This window comes from Cupressus sempervirens, chromosome 3, assembly GCF_028749045.1.
Source record: "Cupressus sempervirens isolate cs-2001-9-10 chromosome 3, ASM2874904v1, whole genome shotgun sequence".
Classification (NCBI taxonomy): Eukaryota; Viridiplantae; Streptophyta; class Pinopsida; order Cupressales; family Cupressaceae; genus Cupressus; species Cupressus sempervirens.
The window spans coordinates 664,274,308-664,301,098 of record NC_143120.1 but is presented as its reverse complement, the minus strand read 5'-3'; the positions used below and the strand labels follow the sequence as shown (position 1 = coordinate 664,301,098).

Below are 26,791 nucleotides of genomic sequence, written 5' to 3'. Positions count from 1 at the left end.
AGCATCTACGTATACTTGTACACGTATATACATATATATGTATATATGCATAATTTAAATGAGACGTACATGAACGTATACACCCACTTTAAATATGACGTATACACTAAATACGTATGCTTAGAATATTGCGCATATATATGTACATGTGTACATGCATATACAAGTATAGGTATATATAGGATGGTATCCTTTTATTAACACATTTAGATGAATTTATTATTATTATTTTCCAACCTTGACAATGAAATTAATATTATTTCATGTCATCGGCCTTATATTCTAGTGGTTGTATTTTTCTCATCGAACCTTTATAATATTTGTGTTGCCATATGTGTCTTTGAACCTTATAGGCTCTTGAACAAAACTCTTTTGATGCCACCTTTTCTTTCTTGCTCATAATTGAGCATGCAATTGTTACAAGACAAGCTCATTATATGCGATGGCTTTTGACGCTCAACGATCATAGTCTTACCAAAAGATCCCTTCTAGCACTTTCTCTCTGTATGTTTCATTTGCACTTGCTTCCATCGCAGCCTTGCATTTGTTTTTCCTTCTGCAAATACAATTTATCATCAACCGCTGGATATACAGTACTGTGGGTCATATTAAGATTGCTTCCTACATCAATTTGTTCTATTTGTGATTGGTACATGCAGTACCGTAAATAATTGCCTTGAGATTGCATACCTGCAATGCCGTAAGTCATTACTAGGAGTTTTCATTCACACTCTCTATGTTCTGCACTTGCACCACAGTGTTGTGAGACACTATTTGTCTTCTTTCCAATTACCAGCCAGTGCTAGGAAACTGCAGGCAAGGAGCCAACAATTACAGCTTCAGATTTACATCAAGAAAGAGATAACTCCTTTACCAGGTCGTGCATTCTTTTTGCACTTCCAATTTTTAACTGGCTATTTGATAGGGCTCTGAAACTTTAGCTTGGAATAATTGAAGAATCATTGCTATTAGAAATAGAGCCAAGTCTGAGTGGGCTATCTTATTTACTTAAGTCTGAATGTGTAAAAAATGTGCTTAAGAATCTGAATATCAGATTCATGCTGTGAGATTATTTTGAGAAATACTTTGATTTAATTTGGGAAGATTTCCAATAGCTTGCGATACTTATACAAGGGCATCCTCTACATGTCTTTGAGATAAGAGAAGGCACTCCTATAGAGATAAGTAACCTGTTATGAAAATACAATGAAGTGTTTATAAAAGTTTGTTATAAGCCCAAACTGGGCAGAAAGATCTGACTGTGATAAACAAAGATTGATCAATGATATAGCAACCACATTGGGATTCATCAAGGATGACCAGCAAGTTCAAGATCAAGAGTGTGGTTGATAGTATCTAAATAGTGGGATATACTGTAATTTACCCATTTTGCTAGCATCACAGTTTCACGGATTAGCCTATTATTGTGATCCTTGTAGGCTAATTATTGTGGATAGAGGGTCTTCTGAGGCAGTGGCTTGGCTTGGGAGGGTCTTATCTTCTCCACAATTCTGTAAGCTATAGTTTGGTTTTCGTTTGGCTCAGATTGGACTTTGTTTGGGCTTTTGTTTTGTGTACTTACTATTTCTGGTAAGTTGGTGTTGATTAAGATGGACCCTTTCTATTTTTAGAAATGCATTTGGTCACATGGAGAAATAATAAATATGACTCCTATTTCAGACGACATTTAAATGATGAGTATTTTTGGAGTTATTATATTTTTAGTGGCCGAATTATTATTAAATAATTAAATGACTTATAATAAAGTTATAATTTAACTTATTTTTTAGGGTTGAGTTATCATTGGAAAGAGCCATTTATTAATTAGTTAAGCCAAGTCAAGTGAAAGAATCTATTGGAAGCTTCTAATTAATGTTGTGTGGTGAAGCTTCTTGAGCGAACTTACATTTTGGCAACAAAAGGGAATATGGAGGTTATAAATACATGCTCGTTTGTAGAGAAAAGCATGCTTGGATAATTTATTTGTTTTTGTTGCCTTTGTGGCTTTTCTCAAGTTTCTGGATTTTTGTGCCCTTGCTAAAGTATAAGTGTCTGAATTCTGAGTTATTCCATTGGATCTACAACTGAAGTATCATAGATTCAAATCTGGAGATTCGTCCTAAAGATTGATTTACAAAATTGTTGTTGGAGTATAACAATTTGCATCAATTTCTCTATTGTATCTGACTGTGATTGAGAAGTTGTGGTCTGCAAGGAGCGTTTTTGGTTTTAGAAATATTTCCAATCTTTTCAAAATTGAGACATCAATAACTAGAGTCTAGGGGAGTTCCTCTAGGGCCTGCGATTTTATTTTGGGCTTGTAAACCGTTTTAGAAGGTGTGCGATCTAGATTTGAGGGCCTATATTTGAAGTTGGAAGAGCTATCTGGAGTAAAAGAAGATCTGCATTTCATGTATGAAGGTCACAATGACTACAAATGTCCATTGTTTGAAGGTTGTGATTACAACACCACACTAGGCATTTGTCTGCTACAAGCTAGGATGTTAGTATCTTGCACATTGGCATTTAGACAATCTGAAGTAGCTACCTGATTGTGATGGTAAATTCATTATGATTCTTTGCTATAGTTTATAGACTATGTGATTTGAGCATGCATATCAAAGATTATTGCAATTATAATAATGATAGATTCCATGTCCAGATTCTTACAACTTCTAATACATTAATTGCTTGTAAATTTGGCTAAATGCGATGAATAAGGAAGAACTATTTTTTAGTGGTCTATCGTCATTCTGATATAAAAAAATGTTGAAGTGATGTATGTGAAGTTTTAAGTTGAAATAAGTAGAGAAAGGGCATCACTTTTGGTTATACTAATTAACCCATCAAGAGATTTAATATTCTTGAAATAAGATCCTTGTTACAACCATACTAGGGCATGGTTGCCAAATGTTTGACATAATGCTTAATTGATGATTGATGAAAGAAATCAATGTTTGTATGAGCTATAATTGGACAAGGTTATTACAGTGGTATCAGAGTGGTTTCCGACGAGCCTGCAAGAATTGGGCTCTGAATCAATTGATAGTGGTCAGTGCTTGGTTAGAATTGTAGTCACTATTTGATCCATTATTTTCTATTCAGTATCATGTCTGATGATAGGAGATTTGTACCTAGTATGCACTTTACCCGAAGAGGATGTACCACTCCACCTAGGAAAGGTGAACCTAAGATACAGTTTGGTTCTGTTGGTAGTCTAGGTGGTTCAGGCGGGTCATAAGTTAGAGATGCTGATGTTGACAGAGAGGCTATGCAAATATTTAGGAACCTGGCAGCCAGACAACAACATATGACAGGTGTACTACAACAGTTGTCTAACACTCTGTAGCAGATAACACTTCCTCGAGGATGGAGTAGGGAGAGAGCTCCAGATGTTTCTATTGGTTCTCATAGATCTTGAGTTGAGGATAAAAACCGAGATGGTGATAGGTACAAAGATGCAGACCAGGCTCAACATTCTAGTGTGTTTGAACCTCAAACATATTCCGAGGCTAAAGGAATTCCATAGTGAAAACATGTCGTGGCATCTATAACTCCAAAGCCTACTGAAGATAACACCTAGGCCTTTTATGATCTTCCACCAGGAAAGAAACCCGTTGCTTACAAATGGGTTTAGAAAATCCAATACAAATCTGACAGTACTTTGGATAAGTACAAAGCTTGTATAGTTGCAAAGGGCTTTTCTTAGCACGAGGGCATTGATTATGAGGAGACCTTTGCTCCTACTGCAAAGATGAGCACAATTAGATTAGTCCTACCCTTGGCAGCATAGTTTGGCTGGAAGGTCCATCAGATGGACGTCAATAGTGCTTTCTTGAATGGTGATCTCCACGAAGAGGTCTACATGAAGCAACCTCCTGGTTTCAAGGTTGCTGGTAAAGAACATTAGGTTTTTAGATTAGTAAAAGATCTCTATGGCTTGAAGCAAGCCCCTCGAGTATGGTACATGAAAATTGATAAATACCTCAGTGATCAAGGCTTCCAGAGGAGTTCTTCAGACTCAAATTTGTACATCAAGACTACTGACAATGACATCATCCTTTTGGTTATTTATGTCAATGATTTGATCATCATTGGCAGTTCGATATCTTTGATTCAGAAAATCAAATAGAGTTTATACTAGCCTTTTGATATGACTGACCTTGGGCTCATGCATTATTGCCTAGGTGTTGACGTTGGGCAACAGTCTTCTGGTATATTCATCTCTCAGTCCAAATATGTCAGGGCTCTATTAGACAAACTCCGTATGCAGGATTGTAAGCCTGCATCTATTCCCATAGAGAAAGGTCTCAAGTTATTAACCAAGTTTGATTCTCCTCCTGTTGATGATACTGCATACATGCAACTAGTAGGCAACCTCATCTTCCTATTTGCTACTAGGCTTGATATCATCTTCGTAGTCAGCTAGATGTCACGGTTTATGACAGCTCCCAAGGCTGATCATTGGATGGCAGCAAAGGGTGTGCTTCATTATGTGAAGGGCACTACAGACTATGGACTTATTTAATCTCAGAGTTCCAATCCTAGACTCAGTGGGTTCACAAATTCAGATTGAGCAGGCTCTGTTGACGGTAAAAAGTCAACTTCTAGATATGTGTTTAGTTTGGGATCTAGTGCTTTACCAATTACTACGTAATATAATGTGGACGAACCAATGTAGGTCATTTAACACACGCACACACTTGTCAAAAATTGATACCAAATAGATTCACTACAACATCTTTGTATATATAAATTGTAAAAGAAAAAAGTTGTATCTTTTCACACTTGACTGGTATAGAGCCAATAGACAAAACGTCTTTCATGTGTATAACGACACCAACACACAAGATGAAATGCTTGCTAAACCTTTGACTGGGTATAATAGTTATAGAGTTGGAAAACATAATATTACTACTAATGTAGTATTCCAATCCTTTCATTGCATTCCAAATTTAACAATACCTGATATTGGTTTTGGCCAAAGTATTTCCCACTAAAATGAAGATTCAGTTTTTTTCTCTTCTGAGTCTTCATTTATTGATATAAAATTGGGATGTAAAACTTAATACAAATCTTCTCCAATATCAAAAATAAAACACCTGATAATTCCTTGTCTTCTAAGTAGTATGTATATCCTTTGAGGATCTCTTCCAAGTTCCAACTAGGTCAGGTATTGCACTGATGAAGATGCTTCCTTGGCTCCAGATTGAGTCTATAGATTCGAGTTTACTCAAAACTATAAGAAAGTGTTAACTATTTAATCGATACCTTGTAGGTGTTCTCAAATCATTGATATAGCAATAAAATTCAGTTGCATCCTATACAACAATTGTGACTTTTTAAAATAATTTTATAAAGTCACCTTTATTAAATATTTAATATTAGTTTAATAATATTATATTTTAAACATAAGATTAAACCTTCAATATTTCTCACTTACTAGAGTTTCATTGGGAATGGGGGACATTACAGTGGAATTGGCATTATAATCCATTTATAGGTGAACTTGTGTTATGGTCTTTGGTATGTATTAAATTGTAATTTTGATTTATATATGATGGAAACTAGTAATATGATCAACAAGTTTAGTGATGTGTTTTTGAAGAGTGTGTGTGTGTATGTTAAAGAGTGTTATTGTGGAGCTTTTCTTGAGTTTTTGTCAAGTCCACAGTTTTAAATTTTTTTAGTCCTACCGAGTTATTGCCGAGTTCAAGTTTTTAGCTATGAGCTTCACTTTGATGAGCTTCCTCATAGTATTGCGTTCAACTCTTCATAGCTCTAGCATTGGTTTTGGCTTCTCTTGTTTCAGTGCCTTGATACTTTCTCTTTATAAGTGGGGAGAATAGCAAGAAGTTTTGTGTTCAAATAGTCCCTCTAAGAAGGTATGAAGGATGGGAGATAATGATTAATTGTGCTATTTCAAATGCAGTTACATAGGCTATAGTACTTAATTATCTGACAGAGGCACATGGTCTACTATACCTTATTAAATTTTACACTGTTACGGTCTTGTTTTATGGCTTTAAATATTGCACACGACTTACTGCATTGGAAATAAATAGTGGCTTTATCTCTCAAGTAGGCGGGAGCAAGTTGGGTCTTCGATCAAGGGAAGAGGGAGGAATGTTCTTATATAGGGCACAAACTGAAGAATATAAACTTTCAAGGCTATTGGTAGAACAGACTCTACTGATTTATGATTAATTTTAAATGTGGTGCAAGACTCCCATTTAAATATGCTCTTTACAACCTTTTTGAATCTATATATGGAAAAAAATGTAGATTTAGGGAGCCGAACTTTAATTTGAAGGAACAGTTTTGTAGTTATATTTTTTTTGCACATCTTTCTTTTGGTAAATCATTCATCAAAGACTTGGTTGTGATTTAATTTTCTGAGGCTGCATTTTTAGACTTGCCTATACATCTCTTGGTTTCTTATTTATTTGTTTCTCTGCTTTAGTATTTGGTTTGTGTTTTATGTCAGAAACAATTTTATTCTTTAATACTTTGAAACAGATGCTATGTATTATTAGAAGGCTTATAAAATGGTGTAAGCACATGATATGAAATAAATATTTTCTATACAGGTAGGCTATCTAGATCACATGATGGATAGAAATGCAGGCCGAAAAGTTCAACGCATGATTTCAGCATTGAAAGAGGTCGAGCAATTTCATCAGGTATTTCGAAAATGAGATTGTTGCCTAGACTTATTGTTTTTAAGTATTCATTCCATTTAAAATTTATTTGTATGTTTTCGTAATTAATTAATGTTGATTGTGCAATTATCATAATAGAAAAATTAGACTATCCTTGTATGCCTGCAATTTTTTTCATTGGATGATTGATACGATGACCTTTGAAACGTGAAGCATTAACATTATTTTAATGTCCCCTTTCTAGAATAGGATTTAATGATAAATTATAAAATATAAGAAAATGAATGAATAAATAATAGCAAATTATAATATAGTTTATTATTAAATTAACTATATATATATATATATATATTTTGATGGGTGATGGGCCAAAGCCGAGATAGTGTTATGATTTGTTGAGGTGAATTATTATTATCTAAGCTTGAGTACACTTGAACCCAAGACCTCTGAGATAAGAGGATCACAACTTATTGTTATGTTTTAGGCTCTTGCCGTAATTAACTATATAATTAATATAATAATATAATATGTTATAATATTATATATCAATGAATATCATAATATTATTCATTATTAAATATAATACATAAAGATAATAATATTATATATTACTAATTTAATGAATATAACGATACTTAAATTTAATATCATTTTAATATTTAATTAAACACATTAATTAAATACTATACTAAAATATGTTCATATAAGAACAGAAACAATTGGTGTAAATCCTTTATTTCTTGATGTATTTACTAGCATCACAAATGGATCCATTGCCAATGATTTCATCATTAAAATCATAGTCGAAAGTATTCTACGCTATTTGGAAAATAGTGCAATATATTGTGCTCCAGGAAGCCGAATATAAGTGCAGATACATTCATTATTGCACCACAATATCAACCTCTTAATCTCGCAAAGATCATGCACTTTTCCTCATTATATTGCTGCTAATTGAAGTTAAATTAATTGACGTTTTTAGGTTTCTACTAAAAAAAAATCGAACTTTTTAGGGACTTTGACTTATTCCATTTTGTCCATTTTGGCTGCTCATTCTTAGCAGAACTGCATTTTTGGCAGAGCTGAAACAAGATCATGTTTGGTTCTCATTTTCGGAAGAGCTGAATCGATATTGTTTTTGGCGGATATCATTTTTGGCAGATATTATTGTCATGGTTTATTGCAGATTGTTTTTGGCTGCTATATTTTTTGGTTGCTCATATTTTATTGCAGATTGTTTGTGCCTGCTCCATTGTTTTTTCCATTTTGCTGTATATGTGTGTGTTTCTAAGATAATTTTAAGAAAGTATATATTTTCAAATGTTTGATAAAAATGCTAATTTATTGTTGATTTTTGTAATGTCCCCTTCTCGGCGCTAGACCTTATGGTGCCTTGTTGGTCTATCTTTCCATCCGGATAGACTAACGGCATTTATTTTGAGGATGCCAGCTAGTCATAGGAGTCTTTTTGGTTTCGTTGGGGAGATATTTAAGTGGGAACTTCCTAAAGTTAAGTCACTTTATTTTATAAAGTTTATTTATAAAGTTACTTTATCATTTAAAGTCACTTTATGACAAAGGTAACTTAAGTGACTAAAAGACAAAATAGTCTTTTATACCACATTGCCTAGTTGTTTGCATCTTCCCTCACATCGAGGTTATAAAAGCAAGGCGCTACATTGAGATTTACACCATGAAATATATTATTATGCAAACAAAAGGTTGCTTAAATGTGACTGGTTATTCTTGAGGACGAAATCCCTCGAGATGTTTGAGAAGTTGGGCGTAGCCACAACATCTTAGTGAAATTTGTGCTCAGAATCAAGCAAGAAGAATCAGGTTTCAGTCAGTTCCATTTTTGAAGTAAGTCTGCTAACATTTCTAGCATTTGGGAACTTTAATTATACTGGAAAGGAAAATTTTGTTCTCACCATATGTTGGGACACCAAGGATCAGTTGACTTTCAGTCTGCATTTCCTAAGTCATCAAGGACGACCGAATTACTGCTGAATCAATATGGGGGCTTTGGGGAGTTTATACATCTGCTACATCAATCCATTTTGGATCATAACCTCCAGCAGCAGCAAGCAGCTAACCTCCTTCAATGTGAATGCGTGGATTGGGTGTGAGTGGCACGGAATAGCATTTGTGGAGGTGTTAATTCACCATAATCTGCAGGCAGTGTAACTGAATTGCAGGTTGGGTGGCACCTGATCACAAGTAGAATATAGCCCTCAGCAGCAGTATACAGAAATCACACACTCCTAAAGGAAGGACGGGTCAGCCACTGGTAGAAGTGCAGATGGAACAAGGGCATCAGAAGGAGTCCTGTGGGCAGCAATTTCCCCTCATGCACAGAGCCCAGGGTCCTTTACGGTGTTGATTCACACTTAGTTATACTGCAGATTTATACATATTGTCGCTCTTCATAATTTTATTGTGTGTAGTTGCACGTACTTTGATTATATGCACACATTGTATTTAATGCAGGAAGAAGTTTAATTCATGATCATATTTATCTTGTGAGTTTCCTGTGAATTCTTTTAAATTCTATTGTCAACGTTCACACTGCTAGTTCCACTCTTTTCTTTTATTTGGCATTTGATCAGTCACCTCCTGTGCCCTCCAGGTCTGAATATTACAATTCTTTCACTGAGTTTTTGGCGATACTGAGATTTTATTTTTATTGGGTCGACCAAGGTCCAAGATATTGCCGAGATCGAGTTTTTCAACTATGATTAAAATATTAAATCATAGATTGCTCGGCTCCTATATCAATCGATCCACATATGTCACATATTAACTGCTCTACATATTATTGTCTTCATATATTAATCAATGCATAGAGTTATTTTAACGGATACACACATTAATAGAAGGATAAACATATGAAAATATTTTGTAAAATAAGAGTCACAGCCTTTAGGAAATCCAACTGTGGTTTCAAATGACAATTTATGGACGAGACACAATATTTTTGGGAAGTAGAGATATAAATAAACAACTTGTAAGCAAGGGAAAGGGGTATCAAATAGAATTTACTTACTCTCATATCAATTGAAAATTGCCATTCATACCGACCTTCCATTCTAATATTGTGGCAAAAAAACAATGGTATACCGAAGAATCTATGATCAGGTGCTTGTTGTATTCTGTCAGAAGTTTTTCCATGGTTGTGCGCCATACATGAAACTGGCAGCGAGCTGAATATCTATTATGGGAATTAGGGAACAATTCCATCAGGCTTATTGGTGATGCAAACACCACATATTGTTAGTGGCAGAAGTCACAGGAAAGTCATTGTCTCTGGATTCTGCAGATGAACAAAACCTCTGCATGTGATTTGAAGGCTCCATATCTTTGGAAGGTCACCTTGAAGGCATGGGAGGGATTGTTCAATCTGTCTGCAAATCCAAGTGGACTATTTCTTATTACTTATTAACCTTATTTGATCTGTGGAGTGTATCATTTACCTTGGCAGACATTAACCGGTTGCACAAGACACCAAAGACTTTAGAAACAGCTCCATCATTACAAGTGTTAAGATACAGATAAGGAACAACCACTAATCGCAATAGGTGACATCTTCACAATTGAATATATGTATTATTAAATGAGACAGCAATAATATCTTACTGCAAAGCTGTAGCTTGTCTATTGCATATCCAAATTGTCATATCAGAGATCGCAGTATATCACTACATTTATTTAGATACATTCAAATCAGAAGCAGCATACCCTTTATTGCTTTAAGTGGTAGAAAGGCGGTTTCCATAGCATGCCCCATTTCATTATTATAGAAGCAGCTATTAGTTAATATAGTGCACTTTCTTCAACAAACTTGAAGAAGTTATTATCATTTGGCATCGGCATCTTGATATTTATATAAACCAAGTTGTTTTGTATATGAATTGAAATTTGCAAGCAATTGCACTCGTCTTCTCCATTATATACCACAAGTACAAAGACTAGATAGAGCAAGGGTGATGAATTTGTAGTAATAATTCGGAGACTCGTAGTTATCCTATAAGGGGACATTACAATTATGCTTAAAATTTCTCACACCCTCCCATGAAATACTAATGTGTCGATTGCCCATGTTTCATTGTTTTTCAAATTGAAGCGAAATGAAGTTATTATTTATTTATGCAAATGGTCGATAGTTACATTAAAAATTATGACACGGTTCAGCTCACCACATTAACAATTGTATCTTATTCGGAGAAATAGATAAACTTCCTGAAATGACACAAAAAAAATAGCCTGTATGAAGCATTATATACAGATACAACTTGCAACGTATATCATTAAGAATGTTGATGATAGTGAGAGTACAATAAACTTTGTTGTGATATCTAATTGGGCTTTTGATAATCACAACATTCTCTGTCATGTGTTGGCCCCCAGTGATGGTTGACCAAGCATCGAGAGGATTTGACCAAGCATCCACTGTTTGACCTTCTTAAAGCAGTGAAATGTCCTTATAAAATTTAGACAAATCTAATTTACTTAGTTGTTGTATATTGTGCCAAAGTTTTAATTTCAGAAGTTTAATAAGATATAGGATCTGGTGATCTAGTGAGAACTAAAATAAAGTATTTTAAAAATGTGTTGATTCAGGTTTCTATAGAGCTTGTACAATGTAATGTGCCCATTTTTACACCTCCCTTAGTGTTAGTATCAACCAACAGAATAAGCCCATTATCGGGTTTGTGTAGGCTAATACAGTGGATTGGGAACACATTCAAGTGTGTTGTGGCATTTTGGGGAGGTCTTGGAGACATTTTAAAAGCTTAGAGCCCATCTCCCATTTTTTAGAAAAGATTGTCGTTCACCTGTTGACCACCCAGGGCTCGTGAAGTGTATTAGGGGGCTTTATGAGCAATTCGTTTGAGACAGTTTCCTAGTTTTGAGGAGGGGACTGTCAGGTGATCCTCTATATTTGGAAATCACCGAAGGGACGTGGTGCAACATCAATTTCACATTGGAGAGGCTAGGTGAGAAGTTTCAAGAATAAAAGTTAAATATTAAAGTTTCAAACTTTAATATTTAAAATCAATAAATAGAGTACTTAATGAGTGACTTTATATTAATTTAATGAAGTGACTAATGCAGGCGGCCTCAATGGAGCACATGTCCCTAGGTAGACTGGGTGTTCTTAAAAAGGACATTAATTTTAAGTAAGGAGTCATGAAGTGGCTGATCAACTTAGAGGAGGAATAATTTAATTAAAAATCAAATTAAACTCTATTAAGATAAAATGAAAACCCTTAAAGGGATTGATTATGGTTTGGAACAGATAAAAGGACATTGAGGGATGCAAAATAATTGTTCTGGAGATCATTTATTACAAGTGAAGTTGTAGATTGGAGCTTTGGAGAACAGGGATTCAACATATAAGGTTGTGGAGACAAAAACCTTCATGATTTTGGAGGCCTACAGTAGTGCAATATTTCCCAAGGGCTGTTTTGTTCACAAAACTCAGTGGGAACAGCAGAAGGAATCCATAATCAGGATGCATCAGCTGATAGATCGGGGTTTTAACATCAATTAACAGTCAAAGGAGCAGATCTAGACATCTCAGAGGTTACATTTTGTATCAGTCAGTTTCTACAGTAGCTGTACCATCTCCATATGAGAAAAAGTGATCAAGGAGGTGATGTAGAGCTTGGTATAGAAAAATAATCAAATCAGAGGAAGTCATGTTTCATCCAGATCGCACAGATCTACCGATTTGCAAGGATTTCATCAGCAATCAATTATAATCTTTGCTTGGCATTAGGGCTTTAGGTTGCTTGGCAACACTAGACATTGAGGAATCAGGGATTTTTTGTGCTGACAGATCTATGCTTCTTATAATATTCCCAGAACTTTGATGATCATAATCAGACCTGCTGCAATTACTTTGCTGTTGTATCTAGGTTTGGTATGTTTCCAATTACATTGATCATGATAAAGAGGTTCTGAGTTTTTTGTATGTTCATTAGTTTGCATTATAGTTCCTGCATGTTATCGTTATTTTTTTAATCATCATTACAAAAATTTCAGAAAATTGTAAAACATAAAAACTATTTAGAAAATCAATGAGTTTGACTCGAGAACTACACAGTTGAATCCTGATAACAATATCACAATAATTGGAAAACCTCGAACCCAGCCCACTCACCGCCGTCCGCCCCAATTTTTTTTTTTCAGAAAGTTAAGGAAAAAAATCACAAACTGGCTTTTCAGATTAGGGTTTACAAACTATTAGCAAACTTTTTATTTCTCAATGTCGACTATTAGCCAATCGGCAAATATTTGCCACTAAAAAATCATTGGCAAATATAAACCCCCACCACCTGGAAGTTGTACCATATTAACATATTTTGAAAGGAGAGAATTTAGGTTTGTATTCCCTATGACAACAAGTTCAATGAGAAACACATTCGAATAATCAGATCAAATAAAAATAAGTAGACACACGGGAACACACACTTAATTTATTTAAAAAAAGAAGATGCTATAGATTCTTATAGGAATGAAAATAAAACAAAAGAGTTCATTTGTAAATAAAAAAGGAAATAGAAAATAAAACACCCAAGAAAGGAAAAAAAAAACCTACCTCTAGTCCAAAATTCATCCTCTACAATCTCCTTTGCAACAAATGGACTCTGCCAAATGCATAGGAACAGCAAATGAACCTGTTTGGATCCTTTACTAATCAATCTTCAATCCTGTTTGTGAAATGGAAAGGAAGAGTGAAAGCTCAACAATGATGAATGCTACTTTTGTTTTGCATTCACAATAAGGGAAATATGATTTGTTTTTGTCTTCAAAATGTCTTGGAATCAATATTTAAGGTTTGGGAGATGTTCTTAGGGACATTTTCAAAGTCAAATGGCAATTTACAAAAATAATGCTGAGAACTTGTGTGGTAGACTGAAGCTGGAGTGACTGGACATATATCTGGGCTGGATTGGACTCAACCGACAAGCCCAAGGGGTTGTATTGGTAACTCAGTGTTTTAGCGATAACACGGCTAGTATATACCAAGTAGATAATACATTGGAGGTTATCATTTCCTCCACTCTTCATTGAAGGCACTGAACAATCAGTGGTGTGATATATATTATCAAAGGAGATTATGTGGATTTCTTGTGTCTGTTTTGTTTTTGAAAAATCAAACAAGAACTAAAGGTTAACTTCCTTGGCCTAAGGTTTTAAGATTCTTTTTTTGGTTGATTAGTTTGAGGAGGAAGAAACCATTCTTGCTGCATCAAAATCAATAAAGATCAAATGATACTAGAGCTACTATTTTCAGCCACTGCTCTTACTGGAGAGTGATTCTTAGATAACCTTCTACATGGTTTATTTTGGGGTGTGATTTTCAGGCTTTCTTGTCTTAGACAACGTATCTTAAAAGAATTTGACATTTTGAATTGTGTATAGTATTGGAGCCTCTCTACGCTACTTATTTATCTTGAATAAATCACATGCAAGATGTTGTAAAACTTTAAAAAGAATGCTGCTGGCACTTATTTAAGGGAACACTAATATTGCACATACTTATTCTTGAGATTATTTTCTTAACTTCTCATGTTCAATACTTAAAAGATTATTTTCTGAACTTCTTGTGTTCATGACTAATATTGGGAATTAAGGGAAAGCTAATATTGCACATACTTATTGCATGCTCAAGACTTAAAGATTTAACTTTTCTACTGTGTAGAAAACTGGAGTCCATTACCTTATGTTCTAGAGTTTTGTTCACATTTTAATTATAAAAGAGTTGTGGCTTTTAATTTGAAGCACAGTTTATCATTACATGGCCATTTTTTCGTGTTGTCCGAAAAAGGGACAAATAATTTTTTTTGATGTTTTTGGCACCTGTTGTGGGTCTGGGTTGTAGGTGAATGGGGCAGTCTCCGCTATACAGGTGGTACAGGTAATATTGCTCTTTGATAGCGTATTAGACATCATCACAGGTTTATACATGAACTTTTTTTGTTTGTTTGACAAAGGAATATAATGTTTTGTAAAAACTCTTTGCAGGCTTATGTTTTTGTGAACATATGAATAGCTATGTAAGCATTGCTATAAAACAAGTGCTTCCCTAGCATATCTGTTTTGAAGTTCAAATAGCTTCTAGAATATTTTGAGGAATATTCTGACATTCCTAGCAGGTTTTAAGTTTGGAATTATGATAGTGATACGTAAATTGAAGTATTGATGTATTTCAGAGATGTTTTATGGTTGAATTCTCCTTTACAGATCTTTGCAATATTTTTCTCTGCACCATTATCTTAATTATTTATAGTTGTTCTGCTGTTGTTTTCAAACAGTTGTCACTTTCAGTACTAGTGCTTCAGCATAGATGTTCATCCAAGAATTAGTTAATTTGTACATATAATCTATTCAAGCATGGCAAGATGTTTGGCACTAATTGAATACCACTTTGTGCTGCTGCTTAAATAGATTGAAGGAAGCTTGGTGACAAAGCAATACTTGTTTGAGACACGCATGAGCTTACAAGAAATGCTTCAAGCATTTAGTGTGCAAGAGAATACTTTGGCAACAATATCTGTGGTATGTCTAACTGGAATATTTGTTTGTGTGTAGAATGTTTTTCTATGTTTTGATGTATCAGTTGTTAGTGTTCCTTGTGCAGAGAATTGGATGGCGAAGTACAAAATTTCTGTAGTCAAAATGGATTTGTATATACTAGAGTAATATCAGTGAATATCTTATTATTCTTTTAACAGTCAATATTATGTATCTTGTAAATATTAGAATGTTTGTAATATTTTTTTATTCTTTTGTTATTAGATTGTTTCTAATAACTTAATCTTTATAAACTATATATGAGTGTACCGATTGTCATTACTCATTCAATTATTCTACCAATTACTTTCGTAATATGGTATTAGAGCTAAGGTAATTTTTTTGAAAATTTATAATTTATTAGGAAATTATTAGTTCTAAATTTTTCGAATTTCTTTGGCATTGAACAGTTTGTGAAAATTATTAATTTCTTTATTGAAATTGCTATAAGTTTTCGAATTAATTCTAGTTTTACCAAAACCCAACTAGTGTTTTTGTGTCCAGTTTGGTTGGCATTTTTTCTGCAGAACCCATGACGAGTTCCCATTTTTTTCTCAGATTGTGGTCATTTCTTTACTGCTCGTGATTTCTTCTTTCATGTTTCTGAGCCATGATGACGGTTTTTGACAGAATTTCTAGGCTCTTCTATGATTTTTGATGATACTTTTGCTGAGATTTTCAACTGTTTTTCTGTAAACTCCAACCAACGATACTATTAAAATAACCTTCATGTTTCTTTTTAATGCTCACTATTATATCTTATTATATCTCTGTAAATATTAGAATGTTTCTAATATTTAGGTGTAGTCTAGAATAGAATGTTTCTATTCTATTCGACTCTCCTCATTGTATATATAGATCAGTTTGATCTCTGATTAATTCATTCAAGTATTCTACTATTTACATTTGTAACATGGTATCAGAGCTAGGGTTTAAACCCTCTGTGCAAATCGACTGAAAAATTGTGTCTTCAGCTACTGGCGTTCTTGAAAAATCGTGGATTTGTTTTCTGCCAATTTTTTTCCTTGGAAACCCATGGCTTAGTCTGTAAATCACAAATCTGAAGGTCGTTTTTTCAAATTTGTTCACACCCAGATCTCAAAAAGTGGGATTTTTTGGTTGTTTTTTTTCAAAAACGGGTCTGTCTATCCCTGTTGGATATTCTGCTCGCGTTTCAGCTGCTGGGTTTTATTGTTTTACCTGCAAACATCATTTTTCTGCCTTTTTTGACCTCTTTGGCTGCCGACTGTTATTCTGCTCAAAACCCTAGTTTTTTGACTTCGGAAAATTATTTTGATCACATATTCTTGGTGGATTTTTTGAAATCTCAAATGGGTCTTCATCAGATTTTTGTGGGTGCCTCATTTTTTGTGCCTCAATTTTTGAGCTAGTGGATCCGAATTCCGACAACATTTTATTTCTGGATTTTTCGAGCTTTTTTCTGGGTACTTCTCCAATTTTTTTGGGTCTTTCATTTTCTTACCTCGAAGTTTGTGCCATTTGAAATATTCACATATTATAAGCATTTGTATCAGCAGCATCAGAAGTCGGACTCAACTAAACAGCAAGCCAATGCTGCCCAACACTCAGAGCAGAAAGAATCTATCTACCATGCCTTTATGGCCAGCATACCTGCAAATCATGTGAAATCTTCTGCCTGGTACATCGATTCTGGTGCCTCCCGACATTTCACCCATAGGCGTGATTGGTTTGTTGAATTCACTCCCTATTCTGACTCAGCAATCTTTGGAGGCGGCGAAGAATACAATATTGTCGGCAAGGGCAATGTTCAGATTCAGTCTGGAGGAAGAAAACTCATGTTTCTCAATGTATGTTATGTTCTTGGCATGAAACATAATCTTCTGTCTGTTAGTTAGATTATGAAGCACTCTCCTCAGTTGGATGTCGTTTTCAGTGGAAATAAGTGTTCGATTATTGATTGTGTTTCTCGCACTACCCTTGCTTTCGGTCTTGAGGATCATGGTATTTATAGGCTTGTAGATTCAGGCGATTCCCTTGAGCATGCCTTCATCGCCGAATCGTCTGCTCTCAACAGTCTCTGGCATCAACAATACGGTCATCTGAACATTCAATATCTAGCACAACTTGCTCGGGATAATTTAGTCCATGGCCTACTTAATATTCAAACCCAGAACCATCGTGTTTGTGGAGCTTGCCAAGCAGGGAAGCAACATAGGACACCATTTAAGAATGGTGAATCATGGCGGGCATACGGAGTACTCCGGCTAGTCCATGCTGATGTATGTGGTCCTATGAATACTCCTTCTATTACTAGGAACAGGTATTTTTTACTCTTTGTGGATGATTTCAGTCGCAAAATGTGGGTATATTTTCTTAAGCAAAAATCAGATGCCTTTCTTGTATTTCAGCAGTTTAAAGCTCTAGTAGAAAAAGAGTCTGGTTCCTCCATCCGTACTCTTAGGACCGATAATGGGGGGGAATTCTGTTCTTCTGCTTTCTCTGCCTTTGGTACTACTCATGGTATTAGACGTCAGTTCACTACACCTCACACCCCTCAGCAAAATGGTGTTGTAGAGCGTCGAAACCGTACCATCACAGAAATGGCCAGGGCTATGCTAGAACATAGGAATGTTCCCAGAAAATATTGAGCAGAAGTAGTATCCACAATTGTCTACCTTCTTAATCGGTCACCCACCCTTGCAGTTAATCATAAGACTCTTGAGGAAGCCTGTCTGGTCGCAAACCTAGAATCAACCATTTGAAAGTTTTTGGCTCTTTGGCATGTGTATGGATTGTTGATGCCAAACGCACTAAGTTGGATTCCAAAAGCCAAAAACTTATTTTACAGGATACAGTCACACACATAAGGCCTACAGACTGATTGATGTAAATACTGATCGTTTAATCTTCAGTCGTGATGTTGTGTTTGATGAGGAATTTGGACCATTTTCGCTCTCTGACTCCCCACCACATTCCAAGATTCAGTCTTCAGCAATCTCTGACTTGGGTTCTTCTATTTTATGAGTCATTTGATGCTACTAATACACCACCTCAATCACTTCCAGATAATACAACTCCTGCTCCTGCTTCTCATCCAGCTATTTCGACAGCATCTGATATTGGCTCCTCGACTCTTTAGCCAAAATGGTGGGCTCAAATGATTAGTGATCTTCGTCCTGATGAACTCATTGAGGGTAGAACCTCTAGAAATAAGAGCCTTCAGCACAACACAGTTAGTATAGCTCTTATGGCCAACATCCACAATATCCCTAAGCCCCAAATATATGCAGAGGCCAAAGGAATTCCAGAATGGGAACAAGCAATGGATGCTAAGCTTCAGAGTCTTCAAAAGAACCACACTTGGGTTCTTTCAGATCTCCCTCATGGGAAGAAACCCATTAGCTGTAAATGGGTCTATAAGGTCAAGTACCTGTAGATGGTACCTTGGACAAATACAAAGGCAAACTTGTTGCTTGAGGATTCACCCAGCTCGAAGGCATTGATTATGAGGAGACATTTGCGCCGACAGCCAAGATGAGCACTATTTGCATTCTTCTTGCAATTGCAGCTCAGTATGGTTGGAAAGTTCATCAGATGGATGTGAAGAGCGCCTTTCTCAATGGTGAATTACAGGAAGAAGTCTACATGACGCAGCCCCCAGGTTTTAAGGTTGCCGGTTCAGAACACAAAGTATGTAGACTCCAGAAGGCCCTCTATGGTTTTAAACAGGCCCCTAGGGCTTGGTACATAAAGATTGATCATTACTTGGTTGCTCAAGGATTTCAGCATAGTCCGTTAGACAGTAATCTGTATATTAAACACTCTGGTAATGATATTCTTTTTCTTGTTGTCTATGTGGATGATTTGATCATTACTGGAAATTTAAAACATTTGATTTCAAAAATCAAACAGGATCTATGCAGAACTTTTGATATGACAGATCTCGGATTGCTTCATTATTGTTTAGGTATTGAGGTTTGGCAGACTGACAATAGTATTTTTTTGTCTCAGTCCAAGTATGCCAGAAGTTTGCTTGATAGGTTTCGAATGCAGGATTGCAAATCTACCTCCACATTTTTCAACCTAAGCTTTCTTCAATGGAGTCTCTAATGTGCTCGAGGGGAATCAAAAGTTCAACTACATCACAATACCTGAAAGCAATGCATGATGATGATTTTTGAATACAAATGTCTTGGCAAAATTGTTTTGGGCAAGACTAATCATCCTGAGGAAGAAGGCAAAGAGCTGGATAAATTTGACGAGCAAACACAAGAAGCTGTTATGCACATCAAACTTTTAGTCACTGATGATCAGCTCTTGCTGGTTCCTTATGGCAAAACAACTGCTGAAATTTGGAACCATCTAAAAAGTCTGCATGAAACCTCAAATAAGAGTCCTATATTTTTTTTTGAAGAACATGCTCTTCTCAATCATGATGGATGAACATGGGTCCTTGCAAGATCATCTCAACAAAGACAAGGACATTCAAGATCAGTTGGAAGCCATTGAACTCAAAATGGAAGAAGGCATGGTGGCGATCACCCTAAACAGTCTACTATCTTCGTATGAGTTCTTTGTTCAAACTCTCAACGTTTCTTACACTCATTCAAATGTTTTGTTTTCTGATCTCTACATAATGTTTCTACGACAAAATGGTTGGAAACAACAAGTTGGCAATGGTACTAGCTCATCTTCAGTCGCACAAGCTTTCTCAACTAAATCCACAATAAACTATTATTCTCACAGTATTCTCAACAGTGTCCTACTTGGTCTTTTGAACATCCAAAGAAGAAAAATATTCAGTACAACTATTGTTGAAGTAATTGAGATCGTTTCTGCAAATGTATTTTCATTGCCATTGTAATTGATGATTTCCAAATGCAGATTTGGATCTCATATATGTATAATATGAGAGGAGACATGTCTCTATAGTTAATCACCATTTAGATTATTAATAAATATATGCATAACTTATCTTTAACATATATATAATATTAATATATTAACCATATATGTAATATAAAATTATATAATTATATTATTATATAATAATATATAATGCATAATATATATAATATATATTATATTACCTATATCATATATATATATATTATATATGAGATGAGATATATAATGCATAATATATAATATATATTATATTACATATATAATATATATTATATATATAAGAATCATGAAAAACAATTTATTTGAAAAGATAAACACATATTAGTATATTAAACAATCAATGTTGTACTTCTACTAACGCTAAAACATTAACACTCCCTCTTTAGCTAGGGAGAAGTAAAACATTAATTAAGTCAGAATCGTCATATAAGCAACACAAGATGAACAGTAAATGATCTCTACTTGCACTTAAGCAATGTCTAGAGATAGCACATAAAATCTCTACTTCCACTTAAGCAATGTCTAGAGATAGCTCATATAATCTCTACTTGCACTAAAGCAATGTTTGGAGAAGCCCAAAAATAATCTCTACTTGCACTTAAGCAATGTCTAGAGAAGCCCAAAAAAATCTCTACTTGCACTTAAGCAATGTTTAGAGAAGTTCATGATACACATATGATCTCTACTTGCACTTAAGCAATGTCTAGAGATGCCCATAACACACTCATGATCTCTACTTGCACTTAAGCAATGTCTAGAGATGTCCATAATAATAGGACTATCATTTGTAAGATCGTCACCTTACAAAGATTACCTTTTGTTTGTTATCATGATGTCCGGCAGATTCCGGCCCAAAGAACCATGATAACAGGCCTATCATATGTAAGATCGTCACCTTACAATGATTACCTTCTATTTATATATGTCAATGAAAGATTATCACCTTTCATTACATATCTGAAACAACAATTATATAACCAGATATAGATTGAAATCAACATATCAAGTTTTACCTTTGAACTATTTTGATTTAACATTTCCCTTTAGAACTTCTCCTCATAGAGAAGATATCATCCATAAGGGATTGTGCCTCAAAATTTCTCCCTCTAAATATTGATCCTGGGATGTTAGGTCCTCTTGTTACTTCCTAAAAAAAACTCTCTTTTCCCAAGGATGCTTGACAAACTCATCATTCCCTCATGATAAACATAGGAGTAGGCCCATTAACATCATGCAGTCACTGACATGTATTTCTATACTCCCTCTGAGTATCAATCTTTTAAGCTCCAGCATTGCCTTCGAAGAAGTGTCAGACTCCCTCTTAATGTAGAAGAATCTCAAAATCTCAATCATCAAAGATACTTGCTTCAAGATCCATCTTTATCATTAGGGTCTTTGGAACTACTATCATTAGATTTAGTCTGCACATTATTTGGTAGCATATTTGAAGTACCAACCTTCTTTTCCTTTAAGAATATCCTCAAACATAAAGGAAAAGATCAAGCAAATAACCCTTAAAGTATGTATAGTTCATTACAAATAAATGAATGGATAAATGTAAAAGATACAAGTACTTATCTGCCCATGAGGATCATGGAATATCTCCTTTTCTAAGCATGGTTCAAGTGGGAATGAAACATTGCCTATTATTCCCCCCACAATGTAAAGTTACCAGTCGTATATCTTTGAATACTTCTACATCACATCAAATTTGAATACTTCCACATCTAAGTTACAACTTGCTCTTTTCATCCATAGACGTTCCAAACCTTAAGCTTAGTAGTATAAGCGAACACAAACTTGTCCACAAGGAGTAGACCCATTAAATCACATAGTTGCATGAAATTATAGTCCTCTTGATTGTTACATTTTATTGATCATTGAAGATTCTATCACAACACGATTTACTCCCTCTGAATCAATATGATCGAGATCACCGAAGATTCATTTTCTCTATCTTCTCCCTCTCTTTCAATGTTGCTTGAAATATTAACCTCCTTTTGAATCTTAATCTCCCTCTATTTTTGCAAGAACATTCTCAGAGGAAAAAATCAAGGAATATAGCTCTTGGTTGTATAAATCAGAATGTCAACATGCAATGTTAGTAATTGAACTCATGCCCATTACTAACAACAACATAAATGATTATAACATCTCTCTTTATTTTCAATAATAGAATTAAGATAACATAATACTTGGTCTCTATATATATGACTTTCCCTCATATGACATATTCTCCTCCCATTTCATTTATATTTCAATAATAATATTAGTACTTAACATTAATACTAATAACTTATATTGTTTAACATATTCATATGTAACAAAATATAATATTAATAATATTAAATTATTAAATATCATTAAGATATTCTCCTGATATATTCTCATTTATATCTATATAGAAATGATGTATAAAGAAGACTTAAAATAGTAATACACCTTTTATACTTACCTCCCTCCTTATCTTGAGTTCCACTCAGTATCTCTAGAAATGGATCCAGGGTAAGAGGTAACCTATCATCGCCAATAATCAGATCTCGTGAATGATCATAGAGTACTAGCAAAAATTCTGAGACATGAACATCTGTATCTATATTTGAATGTTGACGAGAACTAGATAATAAGGGTTGAATCTATTGAACTAATATGGTTGTGCACACTATTATGTTATTAAGCCCAATCTAAGCCTGAAGAATTTTCTGCCCTATTAATTCTTGTCTCTATTATCGGGGGTGAAATACTAAATTGTATAATTCAGAAGAAATTCTCTATTAATTCTTATCTCTGCGGGTGGATATTCAAATTGGAAATGGCACCATGAAATTGCTAATAGGAGGTTGCACTTAGTAGTAACAATCAGTCCGTGAAGACATACTAACTACAATGTAATCTTCTCAAATACATCGATAACTTATTCAGGATATTCTCAAACTGGTTGTGATATCCCTTGTCTAATTGTGCTTTCCCAAAAAATCATTTTTTTTAAACAAGTAATCAACCAGTGATTTGATTATATTCTATATGTACCCCTATTTCTTACTTGTAGAACTCCCTTAACTCATAAATTTTGATTAAATGTCAGTCTTCATCATGATTGACCACCATCATATAACTCCCTATGTATTGCACCCAGGAGAAGGGATTACGCAGCAATCAAATGGCTATTAACCTTTGATAGTCTGGGTGGAATAATCAACTGAATGCATCTCACGGTGATTTTCTCTATCCAAGGAAATAATTTCGTCCTTCTGTTGAATAGAAGATTAATAATATAACAACTCCAATACCTGTCATAGAAATAAAATTCCGCTGCATATACAATCTGCTATAGGACTCGATGCTATTTGGGAGGAAAAAAATCAAGTGCTATATAATTAAAATAATCATCCACCGCATTAGTCATTTGCCTAGAATTAAAGTCGACTTTGGTACATGCTTGTGGTGTGGACAGTCCAGAGGTGACATGGCCTTTTGTGTCGATGCTTCCTCTTTTCCCAATAGTAGCTTTCTATTTGTGGTGGTTGGGAATTGACAGTTTTAAACCGACAATCTCTGCATATTTCATACATATAATGGAAGGTGTTGGGCAATAAGGGTCCACCTTTTTATTTGATGCCTTTGTACTATCTTCATCTCATGTAAATCATGTAAATGGTCAAACAATGAGAAAGTCGCGTCTATGATGGAACACCACGTTGCTTATTTGATGGAAACACCCACATCAGATCTTTGCCTTATCTGTTGCCGACTGGGATTATAGTGTCCTTGATTTTTTCCCAGCCTGATGGAATTAGATGCTTTTCATATTATATCCTTTACATTGGAAAGTTTGGTTCTCAATATTTACTGTTTTCCCAAGACTTCTTAAAATTCTCTCCTCGAGCAATGGGCTAACCATCAAGAAAATTTGAATGCTTTTAATCCAGTGCACATCCGGATTTCAAGCAGTGTCGCTATTAGGGCCTGTTTGGTTGCAGGAATATGAAATCAGAATTGGCATCCGGAATCCTTGATTTGGGATTTTGGAACTTGAAATCCATGTTTCAGTTTTGGGAATTCGATTTGGGCCTGTTTGGTTCACCAAGAATTCAATATGAGAATACGCATTTCCTTCGTTTGGTTGCACATTTATGAATTGGAATTGGAATACCGACATGAACAAGTTTTTTTTTTACAGATGTGAATGAAATATATTTTTAATACGTCATTTTAGCATGATTACACATTATATGATTTTAAAGCAATTTTATTTATTGTCATCAAAATTGTGGAAAATACTTAGTCCACCAAAATAAAACTACATTAATTTATAATTTGTTGTGATATTACTTAAAAAATGGTCGAATATTTGTATACAAAACAAGAGCTCTTGGAGAGCTTGAGTCCCTGCCTTATGCAAAGAGTGGAAGGTATCCAAGGCAGATGGTACTTGTCATTGCACAACACATATTACGAGGTGTTAACAATTCACGTCTCAGAAAAGGTAGTACTTGTCATTGCACAACACATATTGCCAGGTGTTAATAATATAATTTGCGTTGATAATATTTAATTTAAAATGGATAATTTTAAGTTATGTAAAATACAAAAGTAAAATTTTTTTGTAGTCTATATAATATGTGAATTTAGAATATAAATAATACTACTAATTTCTAATAACTTTATAACTATTTATTTTGAAGAAAATTGTAGAATCTAAAACCAACGAAATCTCAAATTTTATCTAAATTTTGTATTGTAAAATTTAATATAAAATAGAAAATGCAAGAATGCTTCTAATAATACAAATATATAAAATGTAAGGTTCAAAAAAATAGAAATAAATATAATATAACATTTGTGAAATATAAAATATCTTTTAATTTAACTAGAACAATTTAAGTAGTAAGAAACAAATATAAAAAATATTGTACAATATTTAAACAAAATAATATTATAAATGATTTAGACTATATAAGAATTGTTGAACATCTTTATATTATTTGTATTTTTCAAATATTTTTGACACAACATAAAATACATTTTATTTATAATTTCTCATATTTCAAATTTTCATATAATTTTCTTGAGATTGTTAATTTTGGAAAAGGAAGTCAAATAATTTCAAAATTTAAACTAGGAACTAAATTAAATTTACAAATTTTCTTTTAACTCAACTCATAAAACATATAACAAAGTTCTATCTTTATTTAATCGTTCTTGCATAAGGTTTCAATATACAAGGTCGAGTAAGAGGCCAAAAGGCAACGCAAAACATGTAATAAAGTTCTATCTGTATTAACTTATTAAGCTCATTGTCGAAAAAGGGCCCAAAATACAAGGCCGAATAAGAGGCCAATAATTACACATAGAAGGTAGCGTAAAAAGATTATTTGAGCCTCTCGTGCCTTAAACATTTTACACATTTCATCATACATTTCATCTTTTGTCATTGAACCAATGTTAGCCCTGGCCACCTCTCGTGTCTTACACATTTTCCACTGGTTTTTTTCATTATGAGTAGTTGTAGAGTCAAACCATTTGAAATGTCCACAACCTCCGCTCCCTTGCAATACAAAATATTAGTTCATACTAATATTATTACATGTCATTAGTTTGAAACATACAATACATAACACGTCAAAATTAATAACCTTTTTACTATCAGGACAGCACCAAAATTCGCGCCCAGGATTTTTGCTTGTGTGTGACACTTTTAATATGCACGCCCCAACACCACATGGGCAATTATAAATGGGCACAACTTTTGAATCCATGAATCCTTAACCAAAAAACAATGCACCATGTCTTAATTGGTGTAGAGGCCAAACAAGCATACAAACATTCAGGAAATCAGTTGCAAGGAGGATTTATATTGTTATATGTACTAATGTATAAATGTTATGTAATAAATAGTTAGATAAAATGTTTGTCAAGTGGCTAAGATGACCTTAACTTGTTTCAGCTTTACTTGGTTCAACTATGGCAAACTTCATGAAGTCCAATACAGTGAAATTCAAACAGAACACCACCCTTCCACGTAATTTTAAGATGAATTTGATCTATGGTTGTGTTGAACCTACAGCAGTTAACAACGGTTGATATCCAACCAGCAGCATGTTAACAGCAGTTAAAATCTAATATCCAACCAGCATGTTAACAAAATAGTTAATATCCAACCAGCATGTTAACAACAGTTATATCCGACCAGCATGTCAACAGCAGCTCTCCAACCAGCACATCTCAAACAATACGAGCAACATGATACAATGGAGCATAGAATTTTCGATACTATTGATATAGAAAAAGAAGTGTGATTCATACATTAGCGACAAAGAATTGCGAGTACAACAAAAAAAAGTTCAGCGCCAGAGTGAGATTACAAAAAGATAGAAAGACTAAGGGCATCACATAAGTATCTCATTCGTTTCCATTGTATCAAATGTTGGAAACCCCCAATTGAACTCCCCTTCACAAGGAGGAAACCCCCAGTTGTTGCCACTGGGATTCTCAATGACTTGGGCAAAAAAAGTAGTGGAATGGAGTACCACTTATTCAAGATAGGATTATAAGCGGAGTAGCAGCCCCTGCAGTTGTATGTAGACAATGCAAATAGCCAGGGGGTCCCTGAGACCCACAAGATTTTCTCCATACTTTTATGAAGGATTTGGAGG

At 34.4% G+C, this 26,791-nt stretch overlaps 1 protein-coding gene across 7 annotated transcripts in view; it reads left to right on the top strand.

Moving 5' to 3' along the window:
- The window catches only part of LOC149568454 (uncharacterized), a 334,059-nt gene that overhangs the window by 34,788 nt on the left and 272,480 nt on the right, over nucleotides 1-26,791 (top strand). For 3 of the 7 annotated variants that reach the window (XM_089821377.1, XM_089821376.1, XM_089821383.1), the window contains 3 exons: nucleotides 6,591-6,683; nucleotides 14,554-14,589; nucleotides 15,120-15,230. In XM_089821377.1, coding sequence (XP_089677503.1) covers nucleotides 6,591-6,683; nucleotides 14,554-14,589; nucleotides 15,120-15,230 — 240 coding nt within the window. The remainder of the gene's footprint in view (nucleotides 1-6,590; nucleotides 6,684-14,553; nucleotides 14,590-15,119; nucleotides 15,231-26,791) is intronic. The other 4 variants (XM_089821379.1, XM_089821378.1, XM_089821382.1 and 1 more) reach the window with 2 other exon arrangements.